At 43.9% G+C, this 25,759-nt stretch overlaps 1 protein-coding gene across 1 annotated transcript in view; it reads right to left on the reverse strand.

Moving 5' to 3' along the window:
- The window catches only part of NET1 (neuroepithelial cell transforming 1), a 52,567-nt gene that overhangs the window by 5,081 nt on the left and 21,727 nt on the right, over window positions 1-25,759 (reverse strand). The window contains exons 2-6 of the mRNA XM_010709748.3: window positions 20,250-20,316; window positions 14,798-14,857; window positions 2,049-2,156; window positions 1,097-1,264; window positions 253-315 (exon numbers count right to left, since the gene is read on the reverse strand). Coding sequence (XP_010708050.1) covers window positions 253-315; window positions 1,097-1,264; window positions 2,049-2,156; window positions 14,798-14,857; window positions 20,250-20,316 — 466 coding nt within the window. The remainder of the gene's footprint in view (window positions 1-252; window positions 316-1,096; window positions 1,265-2,048; window positions 2,157-14,797; window positions 14,858-20,249; window positions 20,317-25,759) is intronic.

Below are 25,759 nucleotides of genomic sequence, written 5' to 3' on the forward strand. Positions count from 1 at the left end.
AATGAAATGGGCTTTCCTGTCTCAACAGGAGGAGTTCCCTTAGTTGTACCTAGGACTGCAAAAGCTACACCTGTTTTTGGATGAGCTTGTTGCAATCAAACCAGCATTGTTAGCACTGCTCACTTCAGCTTTCCAGGATAGTTTTCAAAAGGTGGATGCTGGGCCTGACAAAGGTGACGTGTAATGTTTGCAGGTGTAAGTAAACTTCTTTATTTACAGTATGATTACTGACTGCAGGAAAAACTCACTCACCTTCCTAGCAAGCTTCAGGTCTTCAATCAGGTCTTGTTCTCCTCTGGACATCTCATATATTGCCTGTGAGGAGGGGAATAAAGCACTGAGAGTCATTTTTAATCCCAGTCTTCCTTTGAAAGAGTCATTCAGTTCACATAATGTACATCCTGTCTTGAATAGGCAGCTTTGCCATCTGAATCACTGTATGCCACCTGGGCACGACAACCTCGAGTCAATCTGCCCGCTTTCCCAGCTTGGAGAAAGCTGCATTCCTTACAACTGTGTGAAAGCTCTGCCACTCACACACAAGCCAAATTAAATATTAGCACCTTTTAAATCACTGCTTTTACACAGGCGAGTACGAAAAAGAACAAAACCCAGAAAACCGCAGAGGTCAAATCCCAGGCGTCTTTAAGTCAGCTTCTGTGTTGTCATTAGAAGATTTGTCTAAGAACTACAGGAAAAAAAGCAAGCCAAGGCCTTGCTATTTGGCTTGCAACCAATTGTCAAGAGCTTTAAGAGAAAGACAGCTGGCTGCACAACGACCCGTCTTCGGGTCTGCTGCAGGGCAACCAGTGTGGCTGGGGCTCAAATTTCAGCAATGCTGAGCACCCCCGTGGAAAGCGTTTGGCATCTCTGAAGGGTCAAAGAGGGGAGAGTAACTCCCCAGTGACTCATGAGGGAGAAGCCTGCACCTTTTCCCATGCCTAAAGCTGAAATAAATCTAACAGTTCAGAAATGAAGGTGGGGAGGAAAATACAACCATCCAGAGATGCTCGTTTCTCCTTTTCCCACCCAGGAAATGGACCCAGTCAAGGCTTCAGCTGCCCTTCCCTGCCCTGCTGCTTAACGGGCAGCTTACCTCCTGGCGTTTGATTTCTTTGGTGCTCAGAGATTCTTTCATGTTGACATCTAACATCTCAGACCAAAGGACACTGTTTCTTCTTTTAGGAGGGGTAGGGGCAGCAGATCTGCTACATGACTTCTGGGCACAGCTGGGAGATTTGCTGTCACTGCGAAGGGCAAATGACTACAAGGATGGAAGAAAAAAAAAACAAAACACAACAGTAAAAAATACAGTTTGGAGCCAACATTTCAGGAGTGCAGAAGTGTTATTCTACGCCCCTCCCAATCTTTCATCCTCCTCTGCTGTGCAGGGCAGGAAAACACACCCAGACACTTTTCCCTCAGATAAAGGAACACTTTAATCAAGCTGCTGAGAAGGCCTCCAGAGCCCTGAGGTTGGCAGCCTTTTCCCTCTGCCTCTCTCTGCACTGATCCAGCAGCACTCAGGAGGAAGGTGGGCTGCTAAAGCGTGGGTCTGTTTCCAAGGTATGAGGAAGTAAACGAATTAGAATCATAATTCTGCTTTTAATGGGGCTAATCAGGAGCCACTTGAACTTTGCTCTCCTGATCTGCCATGTTGTTACAACACAGCCTGAGAAGCGATCTTATCTGAATGCATGGGGTGTGCAGCTCCTTAGACAACACTTCTCCAACCTTATCACAAAGCAGTGGGGTCATTTCACTTCTAGGCACACACTCCAGGTACTGCATGAATTCATCAACACGTTCTCCCTATGTGAATCAGGCTTTATTTTCTTGCCTCCCTAAACCTTCCATCGCCTGGTATCTAGCAAGGCACCTTTGAACTCCTGAACTCTTCTTCGTCCCCCAGGCAAGCTTTGTGTCCTTGCATTAATCAGAGAGCAGATTTTCCAAACAATGCCTTGAAATCCCAGTGCCTGCTTCACTCCCACACAGCCAGCATGGCCCTGTGTCTCCACAGAGGACCAGAAAGCTCTGCTTTTTACCTGTATCGTTTGCCCAAAGCGCCGAACTGCACCATTTCTTACAGGAGAGATCAAGTTGGCCAAGGATGTGACCCGTGCTAAAGGCCGAACCCGTTTATTGCTTGGCTCCTGTAAATAAAGCAGAGAACAAATTGTACTGGCTGTGACTCCCACTTCATTTCTCAAGCTGTCCGGGCAGGTTTAGAAAGCATCAACACCCTTAAGGAGTGGGAAACACTGCAAAGAAAGCATTCTGAAGTAGCCATTCATCTTAAATGGAAAGCAGAGGCTGTAAATATTTGTCTGAACTTTAGGGTTACAATTGGACTGAAAGGATCTTGCCCAGTGTGAGGGAGACAAGATAACACACACGTCAGAACTGAAAATAAGGCTCAAACTGGGACGGTTATGGTACAGAAATAGACTGAAGTGCTCTCCTTTACAGGGCAAACAACTCATCTAAAGATGGAGCTGTGATCTGCTCCTCCCTTTTATCATGCTTTCCTTTGTAGAACCAATGCGTTTTTCCATTTTTAATTCTATTTTGGAGAGAAAAGCAGCAGTCAGAGCCCAACACAGCCTCACAGCTCTTCTAACAAATGGCAAACGACAACATGCTGAACATTCCTGCAGGGGATACGCATGCATGAAGCAGATGAAGTTTAAAACCTTTGCTTTCTCAAAGCTCCCCTCCTCCTTCTGCTCTCCCCCCCACAGCAGCTCATTGTAATTTTTCTCCTGTGTTGTTTAGATTGAAGAAACAGAGCTTCTGCTTTTCTATGCCACTAATCTGTACTGTGAGCCCAGTATGTTAAATGCTGTCCTAACGCTGCCAAGAAAGAGGAAATGGCCCCAAGAAACCTACTGGTGTTTAAATTCACTTGTTAAAACCATGCTGGTAACCCCACATATCCTGGATCAAAAACACTGTTGTAAGAACTGCAAAGGAAATGTGTGCAACTCCAAGAGGAACTTGGAGCTTGAGGCTGGGAGAAAGGCTGCATAAGGTGCTCTTAAACATCTGGCAAATAGCTGGATGTGACTCATCAGGACAATAAAGCTTCTCAGCACGAAGGTAGGATGAGTTGATGGAAGCTTCTTTTTTTGAATTGATCTCAGCTGAAGTTTTACCAAAGCTTTATTAGGTGGTTTTTTGTTTGTTTGTTTGGGTTTTTTTTGGTTAATTGCAAAGATAGGGAGCCCAAACCCTTTGCTTCTGTATAGCAACGGAAGTGACAAATGCTGGGAACTGAAAAGGGGAATAGGAACACAAAGCTGGATTCCAGTTACAAGGCTGAGGAAGCATAAAGGCTACGTATGTCAGATCTGCTTTCAGTAATGTGACCCCAGGGCTGCCCTGCCTGCCTGCCTACAGGCAGCATGAAGCAACAGAGGAGCTTAGCTCACACTGAATTAAGCCTTCAAAGTTGTAGGGGAGAACATGAAAAGAAACCATTTATGACTGATGCAGAGCAGAAAGACCTCTCTGGCACAGCACAAAGGCCGTTTGAGGCTGTGCTTGAAATGGTTGGGTAATCTCAGAGCTATGAAATGGGAAAAAGCTACCAGAGCACCTGAAGCCTGGGCCCCGACCCTCAGCTGGGTGTAGGTACAGTGCTGAAGTCACTTCTCTCCTTCCAGCCTGAAGATACCACATTCAAGAAGGAGTCAGCTGGGAAAAGGGTTATGCAGACGGCTGGGAAATCAGGCTGAGCTCAATAGAAAAGGAAACTTTAATTAATGACAGACATTTCTGACCGGAGTAAAAGGATAGGTAATTTAGTTCAATAAAACCATGTAACTGTGTGCTGGAATAAAGGGATGTAAGCCAAGAGAAACTGCAGGAACGTAAGCAGACAATATACAGACACAAACCATCCACAGCTATGTCAAGGCTAGAGATATAAATAGCACAGCAAAGAAAAATGTGACACTGAAAATTAACAACCTCAGGACTTTGGGATGCTTGTGGGCTGTTTTACGGCTTGCTGTTGGAAGGTCAGCTGGGCATCCCTTCCAGCTATGACACACAAGGACACACTATCTGGCCACGGGACGTGTGGGAATGCCTTCCCAGCACATCTGTGGCAGGCTGAAGGACACATGCATATGCACGCTGTCTTGCAGGAGGCATTCCTGCCTCTGCTTTGGGATGGGCAGCACAAAGGGGCTCCCTGTTCCTGGAGGATTATACTGCAGCAGTTGATACTGAGCCATGCAAAGACAGGCGTGGAGTGAACAAGAGCAGCGCTGCTCGTTTGGAGCAGGGAGGGATTTTGCATGGACTGGTGAGACCAGAGAGTTGCTGTACATACGATGCACTTCCCTGGGGTGTTTGGCCAGCAGAAAAACTTCTGTATGCTATAAATTCAGTTTAGCAAAAGGCCATTTCCTATGTCTTAAAGGTAATCACGCTTTGTGATGTCTCAGACTTGAATGGCTCGACTGCCAAAAAAATGGCATCTGTTTCTTCTTCTCTCTTTCTGATTGTATCACTTGACCCAAAGCAGAGGGGAAAAATTCCCTCTCCTTCAAACCCTCCTCTGAGGTCTGCATTTCAGTTTGGGGTTACGTCCTCCCCTTACAGACTCAGCCGCATTGGAAGCTGAGACTCAGCACAGTTTATCCTATGGATAACTTTGGCTCAGCACCATTTGGTTTTTTTCAAAGCTCTGTATGTGCAAACAATGAGCAGACTGTCTCCACGCTGTATTACTTACGGAAGCCCAGATTAGAAGGAAGCCTGCAAAATTTCCTTAACAAGTTGCTGGTGTTAAGCATTACAGCTCCAACAAATAATTAGAACCCCCAGAGCTCAGCAGCACTCTGCTTCCATTCACATGTTCTTTTATTTCCCCCAAAACTCTATTAAAATCATATATACCTATATATATATATAAACTCGGAATCAGACTAGATGACCTTTAAGGGTCCCTTTCAACTCAAGTGATTCTGTATCACAAACATACACAGAAAATCTGAGTGCTACCACTGAAGAGCAAGGCTCCCACGTTAAAGAGGAGCACTTGAAGAAGCTCCACTAAAGTGTGGGGTTCTCTCATTAGTGGAGCTTAGAATCATAGAATCCTTACAGCTGGAAGAGACCTTTAAAGGTCACCTAATCCAACTCCCCTGCAGTGCACAGAGACATCCACAGCTCCATCACCTGAACTTCTTCACTTTGCATTGGGAAGACTTTGCCATCTTGCAGCCTCTACGCCTGCAGACAGAAATGCTTCCCCTCAGCAGCACGCATGCATGCAACCTTTACCTTTAGGTAATAATTAGTGGTTTTTATAGGGATCATTTACTAGAGGACAATGTTCCAAGTGCCAGCCCCATAGCAAGGCACACAAACACGGTGACAAATCCAAAAACCACGCGTGGTCAAACTTCTATAGAGCCAGACGTGCAAAAGATGATCACAACCATTGGCTTGAAGGAATCCTGCTGAAAGTCACTGCCACCTGACTTGATCTCTAAAATCCACGTGCCAGATCAGCCCAAACCATCACACTGGGATGGAGATTTCCACCCACTGCCTTTGTCCACCTCAATGGGGACAATCCAGCCCTGATAAATTCGGTGCCTCCTGATAGCAGTGTTGGCTCTGAGGGCTTTGCTCGAGCCCAGATCTCCCAGTGTCACTTCTGATACCCAAAGCACTGATTACACCTTCCAGAAATACACATTTTTTTAACAATTAAAGGTGATTTGAAAGACTTTGATTCCTATTGGTTGATTTTACTTCTCTCTCAGGACCTGGTTTGCCTTTAGCGCAGTGCAGTTGCCCAAATTTGGCCGTTTTAAGGCTGGATTTTAAGTCAGGGAGCTCAGAGCCCCCAGACTGCCTTCTTTCTGCTGCTTTTTTTCTACTTCCCCATAATCTCAACAATAAAACCCAGCCCAGGGCACACTATCTCCATGCTGGACTTTTTATCTGTAGATAATCTACTAGAAATGCAGTTAACTTCACCTGCATAACAACACAGCATACAAATAACAACACTTCTAAACCGAGTGAAGCAAAAAAAAAAAAGGAAACCCAAAACCAACACTCTTTTTTTTTTTTGGCTTGCAAGGCAAACAGCCACCTTAATAACGAAAAAATCCTGCCAGCCACCCAAATGCACCATATCTACCTTAAAAAAAAACCCCAAACTCCCCCCAAAAACACACCCCCAACCCTCCGAGCCCCTTTCCTCCTCACCTCTTGCTCCCTGAAGGACTGGTTCTGTGAGTCGATCACCCGGATAGTCCTTTTGATAGGCAGCAGCCCCCGAGCTCATCGTGAGCCACCATGGCGCAGCCCGCCCACGCTCAGCGCACCGCTTCCCTCTCCGCGCTCATCCCCACTCTGCGCCCGCAACCGCGCCGCGCCCCGATCTCACCGCTGGGGGCGGGGCCACGACCGAACTCACGCCCACTTTGCATATGACCACGCCCCCTCTCGCATAGCCACGCCCCTTCTCGCTCTGAAGTCCCCCTGCTGGTGCTCGGGGGTGGAGGTTCAATGGCGTCTTTACCTGCGCTGTTTCCCTCCCCAAACCTGTTTTTTTCTCCTAAAACTCCTAAAAGAGAGGCTCTGCTTTAAGGCGGTGTGATGGCAGCTCTCTTAGAACGTCAAGAAGGGCATGCCATCACTCCGTGTGATAGAAAGTTCTTTACTATGGGAGTGGTGAGGTGCTGGAACAGCTGCCCAGAGAGGCTGTGGATGTCCTGTCCATCCCTGGTGTTCAAGGCCAGGTTGAATGGGGATCTGGGCAGTCTGGTCTAGTATTAAATGTGGATGTTGGTGGCCCTGCATGTGGCAGGGGGGTTGGAGCTTCATGATCCTTGAGGTCCCTTCCAATCCTGGCCATTCTGTGATTCTGTGATCTGTGAAAGTGTTTTGGAAAGCTGAGATTTTCCACTCCTGGTGCTGAAAAAAAAAGGTGAAGCAAAACATTTGGGTAATGAAGCACTGGCACAGGTTGCCCAGAGAAATGGTGGGTGCCCCATCCCTGGAGACACTCAAGGTCAGGCTGGATGGGGCTCTGAGCACCTGATGGAGCTATAGATATCTCTGTTCAGTGCATGGGGTTGGACCAAATGATCTTTAAAGGTCAATTCCAGCTTAAATGTTTCTATGATTTCACATTTTCTGTTCTTATTTTCCTATTCTTTTTGTTCACCATCTCACAGGGGCAGTGCGACATGCTCCTCCTGATGGCAGCGTAAATAATTTGCTGCTGCAAATTGTGTGTTTTTTTTGTTATGGTTTTTACCCTCTTGTGTTCAAAAAGCTGAATTCTTGTCTAGACCTGTGCTTTGAAGTCTGCTCTCAGCTTTCAAGGCTCTGCTGGCACCGCTCTGCTAGCCAGGGGCTGAGCCTCTCCCCCTCTGCTAACAGGGCAGCCTGTCCTGGCAAGCCTGGCTTTGGATGCAAAGGGTTTTGTACTTTTGTTTGTTTGTTCAAGTTATATTATTCTTGGCACTGCTGCAAATCTCCAAAGTAAAAGGTCTCTTGAGCTGGTAAAAACACACTGAGTTTATTTGGTGGCTGCATGGCTGCTTATAGCTGCTGTTTGGAGGGGGGAAGGTGGCAGGAAGATATAGTGATAGGACAAGGGGGAATGGCTTTAAACTAAGAGGGGAGGATTTAGGTCAGATGTTAGGAGGAAAGTCTACTTAGAGGGCAGTAAGGAACTGGCACAGGCTGCCCAAAGAAGTGTGGGTGCTTCATCTACAGCTCAAGGCAAGTTGGATGGGGTGGTGGGCAAGCTGATATGGTAGGGGGCAATCAGCCCATGGCAAGGATTGGGGCTGCGTGGGCTTTGAGGTCCCTTCCAACCTAACCTTTCTGTGGTTCTGTGATCTTTAAGGTCCCTTCTAACCTATGACTCTATGATCTTTAAGGATATTTCCAGCCCAACCATTCTATAGTTCTGTAATCTTTAAGGACTCATCCAATCCAGGCCATTCTATGATATGATTATTTGATGTGTAAGGATAAACCTCAGCTGAGAGTGGGATGTTTGGGATCATCCAACACGGGATTCTCACAAACTCAAGGCACAGTGAATTCCCGTAGACACTCTGATGGGGGCAATCCTGTTTTTAAGACAACAAATAACCAACAGGACTGTGACTCTTGCAAACCATTCACTGAGTTTCATTAGATTTTGGGAGTATCTAAATGCCTGCTTCCCCTTATGACCTAAAGAGAAAGGTTTGTTAAACTCACTTTAAAGATCCAGGATCTGTGATCTAGAGGTTGAGAGGAGGGAATGCTTATCAACCTAGACAGGCATCTCTTTCTTCATAGATGTAGATGGGCTGTCAACTAAAAATAGGGCACAAACAACCAGGACCCTGGAGGGAAGGCATGGAGCAGTCACATGCACAAAGGCAGCACTTAGACGGGTCTTGTTAGGACCAGAACGTGATGTCCTCCTGTGTCCTGAAGCACTTCATGCCATATTAAGTGTTTTTTGTGACGTAGGAGTTAAATTGTTCCCCTCCTTCCAGAGCCTTCGGGGAAGGGACAGCTCATGGGCAGGGAGATCCCTGTTTCTGTTTCACCACCTGGTGAGGGTGGCTCATCCTTGGTGATGCAAGCCCTGGCTGATGCAGTCTGCTGAAGTCATGTTATGGAAACTTAAAGCTCTGGCCTGACACATTGGAGCTCCCTGTTTGCCTCCTGGTATGGCACGTGCAATGGGTTATGTGCCCTGGACAATGGGTGACATGCCCTAGAAGATGAGTTATTGCCCTGGATGAGGTTATTGCCCTGGACAACTGCCTTTTGCTCAAAGCAAGAGGTGCTTAAGGCTTTAATACAACACAGTGAACAGCAAGTATTCCCCAGCTGCCCCTATAGCAGATGGGATGATTTCTGTACATCAGTTATACACTAGAATAGACTTCTGTGTAGATCATCAAGGTCTGTTTCAGGGTAAAATCCAACTGCAAGTAGAGCTGTAATGGGTACTCCCTGAACAATGTGCAACACTGAGCATGCAGAGAAGGGAATAAATCTGGAGAAGCTTAAAGATAGCAAGGGCAGAAGGTGAGCTTGCACAAGTTCCCAGGCTCATGCTGTTCTCTCAACAGCAATGCCATCGGTATGACCTTCAAGCAGCTCAGGGCGTGCTGTGATACCTGTGCATTGCTTCATTGCCTCTGTTCCACTTACAACACAAGCAAGAGGCAGTGAGCAAAGCTGTGGTACTCCGATTAAAGCCAAAACAAATGAAAAAAGAAAGGAAAATCATTCCTTGTGCAGCAGAAGCAATGAAGCCTGACTTACGGATCTGTACCCTACACAAAATCTAGCCCAGATGGTATTTTTCTACCCACCAGCGTCTCGTTCTGTATTTCCCGTGCCCCCTTACTCCTCTGTCCTGGCCCCAGATGCCTTTATGCCTTCTCCAACCCCTCTGGGCTCTGGGTAGGGTCTGGCCCACGCTGCAAATCTGAAGCCACGAGAATGCTGCCTGGCTGGTCTCTGCATGGGGTGACGGAAAACAGACGAGTTCTTCCTGCTCTCCTGCCATTGAGTATTAATAGCATTCCTCACCTATACTCAAATGTGAATTTTCACTTCTAGGAGTGAAATACCTTGGTGACTCCTGTCGTGCTATCATCAAATCAGGGAGTCAGGAAGAGTTTGAGTGACAGAGGAATCACCTGGACCTCACTGTTTGACGCTCATTTTTAGCTTGGGTTTTTATTTCCATGGAGAAGAGTGGACTGCTGTTACACTGAGAGTTTGCCTGTAGTCCTGGGCAGCTTCACACTTACTACTTTCTTTGCTCCTGTGTATTATTCTAGGTGGGCTTGCTACTAAATAAAAGTTACCTCGGGGGATACTCACATGTTCTTTTGTTATTTTAGCCCCCAAAGTGTTGTCAAATACATTTTAGATTAGAAATGATGAATTCCAATTTCCAGTGTGCAGTTCCTGACTGATCTAAGTTTTCACTGCTAAAAAATACTCGGTTGCTTAAGCAGCATGTGGTTTCTGGCTATTGCCAGGGGGTACCAAGCATGCCCTGCAGACCTCTCATGGCAGCAGGAGAGTTGCCCTATGGCTAAATACGTCCTCCAGCCCCTGTGTCCAGGGTGGCCAGCACTCAATGACCTGATATTCTGCCTCTTCTTTTGGCAGCACTCAAGGAAATCATGTGTGACAACGGCAGGCAGATACAATTAATATGAAATCCTAGCAGATCTGAATGTGACTTTCAGCCTATCTTCATAGCACTCTCAGTATCCTCTGCCCGGGTTACACAGCCCAGCCATCAGCCAGGGCACTTCAGGTTGCTTTGTTTCATACCTAACCTTACGAGAAGGATGTTTGCTGCTGCAGACAGGAACCAAAGACAAAAGATCTCAGTTCTGTCACTGCCCGGGGTGAAAAAGACCCGAGCTGGTGCACAACAGCAGCCCAGAGGCAGGGGGTATTCCTCAGTGGGCACTTTTCCCAGTTTTCACAGGTCCCGGATGCCTCCAACGTGACTGACATCTGGATTCAATTTCTTCAAAGAAAGAACCTGCGACATTTTAATCCCTTTGGCGGCTCGAAGTCTCGCAGAAAACGAAAGCATCCATTCCATTCATGGCGTATTCATTTCCATTGTTGTGTGCGTACAGTTTGAGATCTCGCTTACTAGGAACTGAAATCCAACTGAAAACTACCATTACAGCTATTCTTATTGTGCTATATATAGCATAACATGCAGAACATTCAAGGACTGGAATAAATAAGAACTCCACAGGCAGTCTTCTTCCGTACATTTTCACGTACTCGGAGCAGTCAGACCCCTGCTGCTGTACACAACATTGTTTACTGTCCATGAGCTGTGTTTAACATTCCACTCCCTGATATTTATATTCAGAGCTGAATTCGGAGCACTATTCTGGAAAATGAGCAAAAGTAGGCTATGACCCATCCAGAGACTATTGGGTCATCTGAAATGTTTATGAGCTGGTCTGGAATCTAGCATTTATTTTGGATGGTGGGAGGTCACTATAATTAGCTGCCATTCAACTCCATTCTAAGTAGGAAAAAAACCCATCCCACAATGCAGATTGCATTTTTTACTGAAATACAACCTACAGCATTTTGCAGAGCTTGCTAGAAAGGGTTACCTCAACTGAATGTTGGTGCGTTCAGGCTAGCAAAGCAATTTCCATCTTATGAATATGAATGCAACACCAGAAAACACAACCCTTCCAAGCCTGTGATATTATTAAACACAACATCTGCCCTAACAACAGGGTAATGGAGCGAGAAGTTGACTTCAGCTCCCAACCTGCTCACGTGCCAAATGTTGTTTTTCAGTTGCAATGCGCAGCCAATGCCAGTGATGTTCGTTTTGATCAAAGTCTGTTTCCAAATACAAATTGGTAACTTATGCATGGGCACGTTCCTGCATGAATCAGACACGCCAATAAAATTCCCATAAAAGTCCTCTGCAGCCGTTGTATCTCTGGGAGGGAGAAATGGAAGAGGGAGAGACTGTTTGTGTTCTTTCTTTAAAGCTTGTGGATGTATATTCTAAAGAAAGATGTTACAGCTGCAGTTTCTTGCATTATTTGGTGATGTTCCTTTGGCTGTGTTATCTCTGCCTCAAGCCAAGCTGCTTCTGGGGATTCCGACCATGGAAAGATACTTACTGGTGGCTCTCAGTGATCTGGACCAAAAGAATGCAGACATGTAGGGATTCTCTCTCCCCCTTCCTGTTCTTTCCAAGTCATTTTCTACTTTAAAAACATTTGTGGTTTATCTGCCTTTTCTGGGGAGATGGTCGCTGTCAGCTTTATCGTCACAGCCTCTCTCTGCTGCCAACCCCAGTACAGCTCCAGGGCTTGTTTGGGCTGGACTCCTCTCTCATCCAGGATGAGTAATACTCACACAGCTGGTCCCAGAAGGTGAGTAAGGCTTGGAGAGGCCACAACATGGAGGCTCATGTAAGGGTCTTCACTACGATTTCACTTCCTCTGCGGAATCCCTCCTCCTAAGCCTTAAAAAGACATCCTATAACCACCAGAAAACACCATCCAGACCAGACATGATTCTTCCAGCATTACTCAACCTGGCTTCGTTTTGCCTCAGGTAAAATACACTATCACATCCGTGTATTCCTTGTCACGCACTAAAAAGTATTTATCCAGTTGCTAACAAACATCAAGATATACACACACCTTCAAAAACCACAGTCCTGCTTCCTCTCGTGAATCATTCACCACCTTAATTAACTGTGGGGTAATATGCAATCAATTAGCACAAAAGTAGCTCAGAAACCCACCTGAAATGCAAAAATACCTTTCAATATTGCAGCATAAAGATCTGCTTAACAAATTCCTGCCCTCAATTTCTTGTTTGGTTCCCTGCACTGCGATTCTCCCTTCTGCCTTACCCAGACAATTATCAATACTGCAAGTTGTATGAAAATGATCTGGGGAGAAAATACCTCCTTTTCTCCCAGAAGATGTGTGTTCTGGCACATAAGAAGGGGTGGGCTCAGCACTGAAGGAAGCAGATGCTCTACCTGCCTTCTCAGGTTATAACTTTTCACTCATATTTTGGTAATCTTTGGAGTGTTTTAGGCTGTATGTCAAAGAAGAAGCTTAGCAGGCCTAAGAGATCTGGTTTATTGTGGAGCAGGACTCTGGGGACAAGGAGTAGGTTAACAAGACAAAATAAACAAGAATAGCCTGAGCATTGCAGACCGTCTGGGCTGGTGTCATCTCCCCTGTCATTTTGCATATCATCTTCCTGGTATGTGGCACAACTATCTACAGTATGTGAGTTTTAAACATTATTAAAGGACTGCTCAACTGCAGGTACACATCCAAATTAAATTAAACCTTCTCTACCTATATTGGAAAAACATTCAGTGGGTAGAGTGCCACGTTTGGGTACTTTGGTGCTCCAAAATGAGATCACTATTCTACTCTAGGTAGTTTTGGCAGCACAAGTATGTCTAATAGGAGAGTAAAGTATGTCTAATAGGAGAGTAAATGCAGCATGCAGGCAAAAGTTGGTGACAAAACAGCAGCTTGTCAGCTGAGCTATATTTGCTGGGTGAGATAGTGGAGCTGAAATAAGAGATATGTGATGGAGTTAGACACTTAATATAGACAAACTCTGAAAATCAGTTCCCATGTATAAGATGGGGGTAAACAATGTATGACCTAACCTACACATAACATCCTTAAATTATCTCAAAATTCTTTTGAGACCTTCTTTCATTAATGAAATAGATACATCTGTGTCTGATGGAGCTAAATTTTAGCCTATGGGGTCACCCTCATAAAACCAAGACAGAGCAAAACATAATCTGTACTACTGCATAAGTGCGTGATGAGACTCTAAAGTCTCAGTGACGTGTTTTGAAAATGTAACTATAAATAGCTGATTGTATTGCTTTTAAAACTTTTAATAACCTTGAGGACTGGAATCAAAAAAGCCTGCAAAAGACAACCCAATCCGTACCATTAACGTATTTTAACAAGGCTAGAGCTTGTTTGGTGGGTGTGCCTTAAGCTCTTAAATATCCCCCAGAGCCTGACCCTTTCAAAACAATAAGGTAAAAAGTCAGCTGGAACAAAAGCTGCAGTCTGAACTTTGACTGTTTTAGCCTAGGGATTTCCCTTCTTCTTGGAAGATTCCAGTTAAAACTCTTAAAAGGCGAGTACGCAAACTATTGTTGATATTTCAGTTTTGCTTTCAAGTGATTGCTTTGTGGCAGAATCTCTTATTTACCCAATTTTATCCAACACCCAAAAATATAGCCCAACTCAACAGAAGAAAAAAAAGAAAATCCTCTTCCCCGAGGGCAGCTTTCCTAGCTATCTGCATCAGAAAACCATGAAGACCTCAGAAACAAAACAAGCCCCAAAACACACTCACTTCAGAGGCATCAGCACTGCTGTGTCAGAGCTCTCTGCAGATAATCTTTTCCCTTCCCTACTAGGTAATCACAGGGATGGTCTTATCTGGAGCAGAAGATCTAGTCTAGAGCTGTGGAAGCCCAGAGTTAAGACAGTCAGCCATGGAACACTGCCAGCAGTAGTCAGGCTAAGTTAGGCTCATAAATAATGCACAAATGCAAAGTAAATGTCAGCAACAGAGGATGAGCTGGTCATTAGGTCAAGCAGGAAATTCCCCACTAGCAAATCACTTTTAACTCCAGTTTATTAACTGTAAAACCCATTTGTTAACTCTCACCTCAAGAGCTCCCTATTTCTCTTCCTTCCCTTCTTCAGAGAAGTGATGGTGAGATCTTCGGGGTAGATGGAGAATTGGAAGCAGTTTCCCGATAACGAAACCAAGCTTGGGTTGTCCTTGGTAAGAGATACAATTCCTACCCTCAACTTTTTAAGTCACTTTAATCCTCAGCTTTACAGACAATTTACCACCCAGCCAGTCCAGCTTGTTTGCAATACAGTGAAGTGCGTTTGAAGGGGTTTTGCACAGTTTTCTTTCTCATCACTTGAAAATGCTTATGTTCTCCCTAAGTGCAGTTTACACACATTCATTTCACACAACACTAAAACTGAGGTGGATTTAGGATTCAGATGATTAAAAGAGGAGATCACAAGCAGTGTTATGGATATTCATAGCAGGACTCAGCCCACCCCAGAGGTGTAGCTGAGAGCTAACACAGCTGTACCTGTCTCCGAGCTCTTGATGGTGAAATGCAAACACAGAAAGTATGGCATTACCCTGTATAAGCCACTGGGGTTGCACAATACTTAGCGCAATGTGTTTTCCTTACCTTAAAGTCAAGGCTGCAAAGACTGACAACATCATCGTCTTTGTCTCGGCGTTTCCTCTTCTGTAAGAAATGAAACCAAGTTGTAGCAGCGCACTTGATTTGCAAACAGAAATAAGGCTCTGTTTTTTTGTTATAGTCAGCAAAAAACTTCAGCTTTTTGAAAGAGTTAGATATCGAGGGGGTCAAACTTGGTGATCATGAGGATTTGAGGTCTCTAGGAGGACAGCAGATGATCCCGTATCTAATTCTCATCATGGTTAATCATCAGCCTGGCAGGGGTTCACGAGTGAGGGATCAATAGATTTTGTCCTGCATAAACAGTTTAGCACTAGGTTACTTGGAGAGCTGTATGCATGTATGTGAGAGCTTTTAGATCTCCTATTTAATTAATTATGGTGGACAGGGCCAGCAGACAGCTGTGGCTGAAGCATCCCTGTCAGGGATGCAATGGGCTAAGAGAGTAAGCATTTTTGTGGAAGAAAGATGAGGCTTTTGGCTGGCGTGTTCTCAGCTATTTTCCTTTCTGAAGAGCACAAGCTGGTGGAACCATGATGAGAGACATCTGCACTGAGCTTCCTGATACCTCCCACTATTTCTGTACTATCTGGGCTTCAATGTCATTTTTACACTATCCAGATGATGGAAAACTAAACATGGATTCATCCTGTTAGACTGTACCATGTAGGAAATCACCTGTTTTGGAAAAAAACATGGGTGATGGCATAAATTGTTTGGTCACCCACAGAACAAGTTGTTGATTTTCATCCTGTGTTTGACCCTCGTCGCTCAAAATTAAAGGATGAGTAGAGGCCACCTTCTTCCACTTCACTAAGAACAATGGAAATCAAAAACAATGTTGTGTTTTGTCTCTGCTTATAGCAGGGGGGTGGAACTAGATGATCTTAAAGGTCCCATCCAACCAAAACCATTCTATGGTTCTGTATTGGTCTAAATGCCACTGGCCTGTGTAACAGATTAGACATTGACCTGAAATGGGAAGAACTGCCTCTCAGCAGCTGCAGAGGGAACTACCACTACAATTCTGCTCTGAACTTCAGCAAATTTCTGTTCCTTGTGCTCTCCCAGTCCAACAGGTGCAAACAGGCAATTTCTTTTTTCTTAGAATTTAATAATCTATTCTAATAACTTAAAAGTTTCAGCTTTAATAGATATCATCACCGTAAATGTATTTGACTGCAAGTATTTAAATTACTTTTAAACGTTGACCCGTCCACCTCCCATGGTTTCTCTAAAAATCTCATGCTGTTGAGGGGATGTCCAGTTTCCCTGCAGGGTTTTCACAAACCTGTCCTCTGGTTTCCTAGTCTCTTTAGACCAGGTTAGGCTTTCATACCATTCTTAGGCTCTAATGTGTTTTCTCACCTGTCTGCCTTAGGCTGGCTCTACCATTTAACTATAAAATTAAATACATGTATTTAATGGTGAGATATAGAAGCTCACTGACAGTTTCTTTTATTTGGGGTTCTGGTGTGCTGGTCTTTTTTTTTTTTTTTCCTCCTCAGTTCAAACTAGCTCAATAATTGGATTTAACTACAGAGTTCTCCAATACTTCAAGCAGTGTTTCTGTTTTGTGTTTAGGAAGACAAGATACTGCTTCTCTCACATCACTGAGCCCCTTCCCTGATACTTGCTAACTGCAGAGGAAAATTATTCTCATGTTAGACTTCTGTCTGACCAAATTCTAGTGTTGACACGGAATTAATGTCCCAGCACACTCCATACTTTTTGAACAGTATTTTGGCAGGCTTGAGAACACATGGAAATGCAGACATTTGTTTTTTAGGTTTAGTAAAACATTCAGGGTTGGTTATTTATCAAAACCTACAATAAAAGACTGCTCTAACCACACCTTTTTGGTCTGCAGATTATTTTTCCCATATGTAAGTCAAAGATATTAGCATCTATTTAACAGAAGAGAACTTGCAACAAAGACACCACGCCTTTCTGGTCTGAATATTATTCGTTCCTTATGTACTTGAGTATATTAACATCTTTAACATACAGCTCCAGACCAAAGCCCAGACACGAAAGGAAGGCCAAAGTTTTGTTTTTAAACTGGCTAGACTTATGCAATAAGTATTGCATTGGCTGGACCCCATTTCCTTTGCCCAATATAGTTTTGTACAAAAACTGAGACATTTGAGTATGGAGCCAGCTGTATCATTCCTGTACGGTGCCAAAACAGAAACAGATTCCAGGAAAACTGCCTCTTCAGACTGCTCCAACCTGGGTGTTTAAAGCCACATGACAGAAAAGCAACGGCTCTGGTCCTTTTTTCTCACATTTTTGAGACGGTTGCAATCAAAGATCTGATACGTTCTCCTTCTCATGAAACTCAAGTGATGTGGAAAAAGTTACTTCGATGAAAGTTATTAAACTGTAAAAACCGTAAGACCTGATTTAGGTTCTCAAAGAGGTATTGTAAAGGAGAAGCATTAAAAACGCAAATCAGGAGGGAAAATCTAAATATTCATAGAATCTTTTGAGTTTGAAGAGACCCTTAAAAGTCATCTGGTTCCCTTGCAGTGAACAGGGACACCTACATCCCCATCAGGTTGCTCAGAGCCCCATCCAGCCTGACCTAGGATATCTCCAAGACAGGGCTTCCAACACCTCTCTGTTCCAGTGCCTCACCACCCTTATTGTAAAAATCTTCTTCCTTGTGTCCAATCTAAATCTTTTCTCTTTTAGCTTGAAACCATTTCCCCTTGTATTATTTTAGAGAAACCTAATCAACACCGTGAGCGTGAATGTTAATTACATTTCAAGGATTCTGATTAAAGCTCCAGGAGTGCTTTTTAAGAATCTGCTGGTTTTCAGTTTGTAAATCATTCTAGTCATTTAATTTTCCTTACTCAATACTAAGGGCTTTTGCGTGAAAGCAGAATGCTTTTTTAATTAGGGATCAGCCTATTTTTGTGTTCATTACTGCCCACTTGAAGTTATAAAACACCAACAAGGCATTGGGTGAGGACTGCATCAGGAATGTTAAAACAACAAAGATCAAGTGTTGGTTTCTCATAAGTGCATCCTTCTTAATGGAGAAGAAGAAGGGAAAGCAGACTGTGAGTAAACCTTGCTTCCAGTCTGAAGCCATCCAGAGGGGTGGTGGGTGCCCCATTCCTGAAGCAGGTTGTGAACACTGTGATTATGTTCTAGGTGTTCCTGTTCATTGTAGGGGAGTTGGACTAGATGACCTTTAAGGGTCCCTTCCAAATCAAACGATTCCATAATTCTGTGTTTTGCCCTAGATTGCATTGGTCTTGTCTTAGCATTGTGTAGCACATGCATTGGTCCTTCTCTTTAAACCCATTCCATTTCTGCAGGCATGAAAACAACCTTAATGACTGTATGACCTTTGGCTTAGCTACCCGTTACTCCTGAGACTGAGGCCAGGTATGTTTTACAGGCTGTTGCCTGAAACACTGCACAAACTAAGGCAGGAAGAGATGCTATTTTGTTCAGCACACGAGTACTTGTTGGGGGCTGTGGGGAAAAAAAGGCCTCGTGTGTTGCACATGGGAGAGATGACACATGGAAAAGGGCAGTTCTCACTTGCCTATGGGCTGCTACCAAAATAAAGAGCTTTGGTCAGCATACATCAGCATAATTACACCAGCAAAGCCTCTGAGCAGAGACCTGGTCCCAGGCCATGTAGCAAAGGTATGTCTGCTCAGCAACTGAGATGCGCTCTCCTTCAATGTTTATTTCTCCTCTATTTTCTTACCCACCAGTGGTAGGTTTATCTGTCCAAGATTAACCTCCAGGAAAACTGGGATCTCCAGATGAGGTCTGGAGCTCAGGAGTGCTCACTGTAGCTATATGGGCTCAGAGGGAGATGTGGAAGACCAGGATGATGAGGGACACAATGGAGAAATGCAAATAAGCAGTCAAATCCTTCAAACAGTTTCTTTGCTTTTTGCAGTCTGTGTTATGACTACAAAGCCTAGCAATAAGTTCTAACTGTAACAGAGAGTTTAATTGAAGATGAGAATAGCCAAATAAAAGCAGACTTAAAAAACCATAGAGAGAACAAGAGTGACTTGAAACTCAGTCAAAATACATTTAATTTCTGATGATACAATACAATATTTTTCATTCTTGAAGAGTGCAATTTCTAGGGCTTGGTAATATTCAAATGAATATGTTTAATGTAGCTGTAGTCACCAGATGAAAGTTTCTAAAATTAAGTGAAAACCATCAGGTCTTGTTTTTTCCATTCCCACGCTGGACTGGTGTTTGTGCAGCCTCAAAATTGCACATGGCTGCCCTTCAAGGTGCAAGCAGAAAAGTGTTTGCCTACATACGTGCTTGCACAAGAAGCTCCAGCTGATTTTAGATAGGATTTCCTTCATAAAAAGTAGTCCTGTCCTTTTCCCCACCCCAGAGATGTTGTCACACGCTTCCTCGTGCCGACACTGGCACGAGAATAATACAGCTTGTGCAGTCATCTGGATCAGCTCATCCAAAACATTTTGTTTTCTTTTTGGTAAGGCAAAGTTTTTCAGCCAGGTCATTTTTGCTGGCCAATGATGGGATCACTGCTTCTAGGGACAGTAGGGTCAGGTCAGCTTAGGTGGCTCATGGAAATGAGCTTTAAGATAGGATGACATTTCTATACACAGCACCTACTTCAGCTGACTAATCACATTGCAATCCTCAGTGCATGAAAGGGACAGACTTAATGAAGAAGCATAAGAGATACCCAGTGAAAGTCCTCTGCATCATTCTCCAGGGTGGTCTGTCTTTCTCTATCAGCTCTAAAGGCTGAAGCTAGATATGAACCACCTCCCTAATAAGGGATGCCTGTTAGAGAATGGAAAGCGGAGTACAAGTCTTACAGCAGTAAGACCACACATTTGTTTTAAGTAGTCTCTATACCAAATAAAATACAGATTTTTGTATTTAAGAAAAAGAATCTTCACTTTTACAGCATGATTTACATCTTGCGTTGCTAGTTTGGTTAGCAGAGTTTGTTTTTTCCTTTTTTTCAGGTTGGATATCAGGACAAATTTCTTCTCAGAAAGAATGGTGAGACTTTGGAACACACTGCCCCAGGGAGGTGGTGGAATCACTGTCCCTGGAGGTGTTCATGGAATGTGGAGAAGTGGCACTGGGGGATATGGTTAGTGGGCATGGTGGTGATGCGTTGGTCTTGATGATCTTAGAAGTCTCTTCCAACCTTAATGATTCTATGTTCTGCTGACACACATTAGAAAGTAATCATAATCATCATGACACCCTGTCTTCTCTTCACCTGTGTGTTAAAAGCACCCTCCAGCTAAAGCTCAGAAGCCTAAGTGGCTCAGAATGTACATGTAAAGCCAGGGAAAGAGAAGAATATGTTGATTTTCTTTTCTCTCCAGGAAACAGGACCTTCACATCCCTATTCCTGATTTTGTTCATGTGTACCCACCATTGGTTTACTTACCAGGGTGAAGTCCCAGTGTGGTCCTGGAGTGAGAAACGTGAAAGAGCTGCCTCGTCTCAGTGGACACCTGTGAGCACAAAAAAAGGATTAAGGTAAATAAGTTACGGTTTGCTGCATTAATAAACTACATCTGTTTTCCACAGCTTTGATGGTATCACAGGCCCTCAGCTCCAAGCCCCAGAAGTCTCAAAGACAATGACATAGAACAGTCTTTGGGAAGGAGAGACCAAAGGGATTGTGAGTATTCCCTGTGATAATTGCAGGAGTTAGATTAAAAATCCTGATTTACTCCAAGAAATGACTCTGTGCAGCAGAGGCAGGCAAAGTCCTTCCACTGAGCCCTCTTTGACCACAAATCTGGCAATTGTTTTAAATCCGACCAAGAGGAAGGATAATAATAATAATAACAATAATAATAATAAATATATTCTGACCTCATTTTCCACGGTTAATGAAGCCGAAATGAAAGGAAGCACCAAACTGCACCTTTGACAATGCAGCCTTGTAGTTTCCCATAAAGTTACAACCAGGAATTGAGTCGTGGTCTTTCATTAAGTCATTCTCAATCCAAGAAAGTTAAACCACCAGAAAGTAATACATACAATGGTCCGTTTGTATAATCCATGCTCTTTGAACAATGGTAAACGAATTGCCTTATGCAAGTCATTTATTGTACTAGCATGGAGTTAAGCAAACAAGTTACATTCCAACTTTCACTGTCTGGTGGACTTAAGGTATGTTTCCAGTAACTATTTTTTAAAGCTTATTCTGGCTGTAGCATGGAGAAACCCTTTTTGTCTGTCACTGAGTTTCTGCATGCAGAACTTTAGTCCCAAATGGACCACACACTTTTTTTCAAAGACGGCCAGCTGCCTTACTGAATGGGGAGAACTTTTCCCCCTTGCTGTCAGAAATTCAGACAGAAAAAGCATCTCCCTGCCAGCTGCACCTTTCTTCTTCATGCTGATATCCCACAGGACTTTCAAAAACCTGGAAAGAATACAGGAATGCAAATCCTTCTGACTTTCAGGGGACTTACGCACCAGCATTGTTCAGGCATTGCTGAAAATTCATCACCCAGAGCATGAGTAGCATTTAACGTCAACAGCTCTCCATATCAGAAGAGAAAAAGCACTTGTCTGTAAAAGGTTTATGAGGATGCAGTGTTCCGGATTGGTATTTGGAAAATATAAGTCAACCACCCAGAAAATTCTTCAGCACTTTGATGAGCAGCAAGATAAATGTATTGTGAGCTGCACCATATTGGAAGAAAGATGTGAAGGAAAACAGGATGCCTTCAGTGATGAGACAAACATTTTATGCAGATGGTATACACTACAGAGGTGAGTTTATATTAGCAGATTCCTCCCAAAAATGATCCTTTGCTTAGCATCCTTCTATTAATGCAAGTGACTTGATGACTATTTTACTTGCTGAGACAACATCCATCCAACTGCTAAATGCCTAAGCTCGTTTTGCACTCCTGACTCCAGGAAGGGCAGCAGATTTGGTTTCTTGAAATGATTGTAGAATCATAGAATGACTTGGGTTGGAAGGGACTTTAGAGATCATAGAATCACAGGATGGCTTGTCTTGGAAGAGACCTTAAAGGCCATACAGCTCCAGTCTCCTGCTGTGGGCTGGTTGCCACCCACCAGATCAGGCTGCCCACGGCTCCGTCCAGCCTCACCTTGGGTTGGAAGGGACCTTAAAGATTATAGAATCATAGAATAGTTGGGTTGGAAAGGACCTCAAAAGCTACCCAGCCCCTACCCCTGCCATGGGGTGGTTGCCCCCACCTGATCAGGGTGCCCAGGGCCCCATGCAACTTGGCCTTGAGCACCTTCAGGGATGGGGCATCCACAACTTCTGTGAGCAACCTAAATGATGCAAGGTACCAAAACTGGTACCTGGTACCAAAAAGATGGAGCCACTTTGTGCAAGAAGGGCTTCTTCACTCCTCATCTGCAATGAAGAAATAGGTCTGCCAGACAAAAGAGCATGGAGTAGGAACAACACTTTCCTGCAGGTTCTGGGGAGGCTGATATCCCCTCAGGACTAGTTTAGGGAACATTGCAGTTGTGCCAATGGTTTATGCACAGCAGCCACAATGTGAAAATGCAAAGCAAGCAGCATCAGTGGAAAATCACAAAGCTGGAACATTTAAAGTGGTTAGAATACTAAATATGCCATATGTGTTATATATACATGTGTATTTAGATATTTAAGTATATAGGTATCTATAATGCCTAAAAAATATAAAATATGTAAGTATAAAAAACAAGATTTTTCAAAATATCATGTGCACGTATTACAATTCACATGAAGCCAGAGGAAATTATTCCTTGGACCATACCACTTTCAGGTACTTTATGATCAGCCAAAAGCTTTTTGTCTCTCATACCTCTCCAGGAAGGAAGGTGGCATTTCCAAGGGCTGCATACCAGTACATTGGATGGGGAAGAAATTTCTAGAAGGGAACATTCTTTGGGATTTAAAAGGGTACATACTGCTCAAGAAAAAGAATCTGGGAACAAGCAGTGGATTTCTTTGAAATTTAAAATAATTTTTTTTGCTCATGAGAAAGCAAAATCCTCCCTGTTTAATCACAACCTGCTTGGCTGCCAAGAATAAAACTTGATTAAACTCTCCTTGAATACAGATAGAAAAGTAAAGAGATGAATAGTCTGCAAACTGTGCCCTGTGCAGCTATAAAGAGCCATTAGAATGGACCGAGCCTCAGGCTCTGATGAAGGCATGAGCTTTCATGCTGGGGAACATGAGTATGATTTTATTTCATGGCTCTTGATCTCAGACAACAGAGGTGGCCAAGTGGTGAGCTGGAAGCCACATGAGGCTTGTAAGCTGTTCAGAGCAGCTCCCAGTCATCCCAGTATGGATGTGGGTTGCTGTCCCAGCTGTGTTGTCTGGGGTTCCTTGCACTGGGAGAGAGGTGGGATGGCAGGCACAGAGCTGCCATGGAGAACCAGATGCAGCTTGGCCCACTTGTATGAGTGCACTCAGTTCCAAATGGGGATTTTATGAGGTTTAATCAAGTAAGTTTGGCAATAGCAGCTTTTCAAAAAGCTCAAATTTAAAGGTATTCTACACAATCATCACATCCTTAACTCTCATAGGTTTAAAGAAATTGTGTAAATTTCCATTTACACATCTCCTTCCAATTATGTAGCTGTTATAACAGGATTTCAATCCAAAGCAGTGTTTAATTTTGTCCTGTGCATTATAAGACAGTGTGCCTCACAGGACTGCCTATGCAGTATTTCATTTTCCCCTCTGCTCAAGCTGCAGCGTGGATCATTTAGCTGATTGTGTGAGGTGCCTCCCATGTTGGCCCTTGCAAAAAAGCCTTTCCCAATGTCTGTTGGGAATCCACCCAGAAAACAACCCACAGAGACCATCATACAGGTATTAACCTCTCTGCTGCTATTGCCCAATATCAAGAGCACACAGCCACTGTTCTTTCATGAGAAGGAGAAATGATCGTGTATGAGAGGCACTAACTTGCAAACCTTCTCAGCATTTTGAAATGAGTCACAGAGGCGAGGATAAGAGTAGGACCAAGGTTCAAAAGTCTGCTGACGGCTTGGTTTCCAACAGTTGTCCAACAGAAATGGGGAGAAATGTCTTCACCTCCCAGTCCATCATCTAAACTTTCTTCGTTGCTCAATCACCACAAAAGGCAGGCAATACAGAAGCATCCACCCCAATGAGAAAGTTCCCTTCAATTCTCCAAGTGCCCAACACGTATCTTCTGCAGTACTGGAGCAAGTTGCAGACAGGCTTCTTTTACCCTGTCTCCAGTGGTCCTCTAAGAGGACTCAAACAAGAGGATAAGAGGCGGAGTGGAAGTCAGAAACTGCTCCTTCCCATGTGCCGACACCTACAGCGGCGCTGGAATATCCTAATTTCTGACAGGTCTTCGTACCACAGACATTTCTCAACTATCTTTTATTAAAAGGAATAAGCCTTTTGTTGTGTAAAGAGTTCTTACTGAACCTCCTTCCTTTTCAAGTCTTTGGTAAAGCACAGGGAGCTGCCATCTGCCAGGAACTGTTGGGATTGGACCCTGAGGGCAAGAGACCTTGGTGCTAAGTGGAAAAAATAACTTCAGGAGAAGTGGCTTCCATTAGCTCAAACTTCATCACACCTATTGCCTGTATGCATTCTCCTTGCTAACCAAGTCACAACAAAGTATCATTTATGCAGAGATCGTGGGGACGACTGCCTGCAGAATTTTATCCTCCAGCTTTGCCTGTAGCTTTACTGCTTAAGTCTGCAAAGCTCTCCAAAAACACAGAGCCAAATTTAGTCATCTGCATGATTACCACGTGTATTATGTGCAGATGGATGACTCACGATTGCAGTGCTCAGCTGGGCATCCTTCGCAAGGTCCCTCAAGAATGTGAAGACAGCACTGGTGAAAGCAAGGTCAGTGATGATGGCAAGAGCAATCCTGGAAGTTTTACCTAACACATCTCAGCACGCAGCAGGAGAAGAAGCAGAGCAGTGTGATGGAGCGCTGCACTGGAGGTCATTGCTCAAAACATTGTGTGATTAATGGAAAGAAGTGCAGAGTGGCTTTGATGTAATGTTTTAGTTCCTGAAGAAAGCAGAATAAAGCATTGTGTCGGTGCCAACAGTTGGATGTAGTTAATTGCTGTGTTTACAGCAAAATGTTGCAACAGGCCTGTTGTAGAAAGAACCATAGAAATTACTGCTGTGTCACCCAAACGAAGACTAAATTTGGGTTCCGTCACTTCCTGAGTTTCTTGAAAAAGATTCTTCTTGATAGACCGTGTCTGCCATCATTTTCTTGTTTATGGCAGGATGAGCAGATACGCAAGGAAAGAGGGCCCAGCCTCTTTCTTATCTTGTCAGGGCTCAAGACAAGCAGAAAGAGTTAATTATAGTTGGCTAATACATTTCAAAGTGATGAAGAACTTTGGAGTTACGAAGAAGATTGCGTGAACAGACAAAAATAATTTTCTAGATGTAAAACGTTGCGGCAACACGTTGGCAAAGAAAACTTCTCCCAACCGAGGGCAGGGGAGGGGCAACAGTGTTGAGACTGTACAGAGAGAACAAATAATTCTGTTTTGGTGCCCTCTGTTTGCTTTGAGAAATGAATGTTCCAGGCTGCTTACCAGCAAGTGATGACACTGCCATCTTGCCAAGAGAAAATCTTTTCACTGCTTGCTAAAATCAAAGTTGCCATGCTGGTGGTCCATAAAGAGGTTAGTTATGAAACATTCTTAACCTGAAAAGAACATGTGTATATTTATAATATTCTCAAGCTGGTCTGCAAACAGTTAGAAAACCAGGTACTTAAATGGAGGGAAGCTGGGGAAATCCTGAGCACAAAACTTGTTTGGCAACATAGCAGGGAAGGCAATGAGGCCCCAATAATCTTAATAGAGGAAGTTTGGGTGATTTAGTAGATAACATATTGATAAAAGCCACCGGGCAGGCTCAATTGTTTCACATGAAGC

This window comes from Meleagris gallopavo, chromosome 1 (genome assembly GCF_000146605.3).
Source record: "Meleagris gallopavo isolate NT-WF06-2002-E0010 breed Aviagen turkey brand Nicholas breeding stock chromosome 1, Turkey_5.1, whole genome shotgun sequence".
Taxonomy (NCBI): Eukaryota; Metazoa; Chordata; class Aves; order Galliformes; family Phasianidae; genus Meleagris; species Meleagris gallopavo.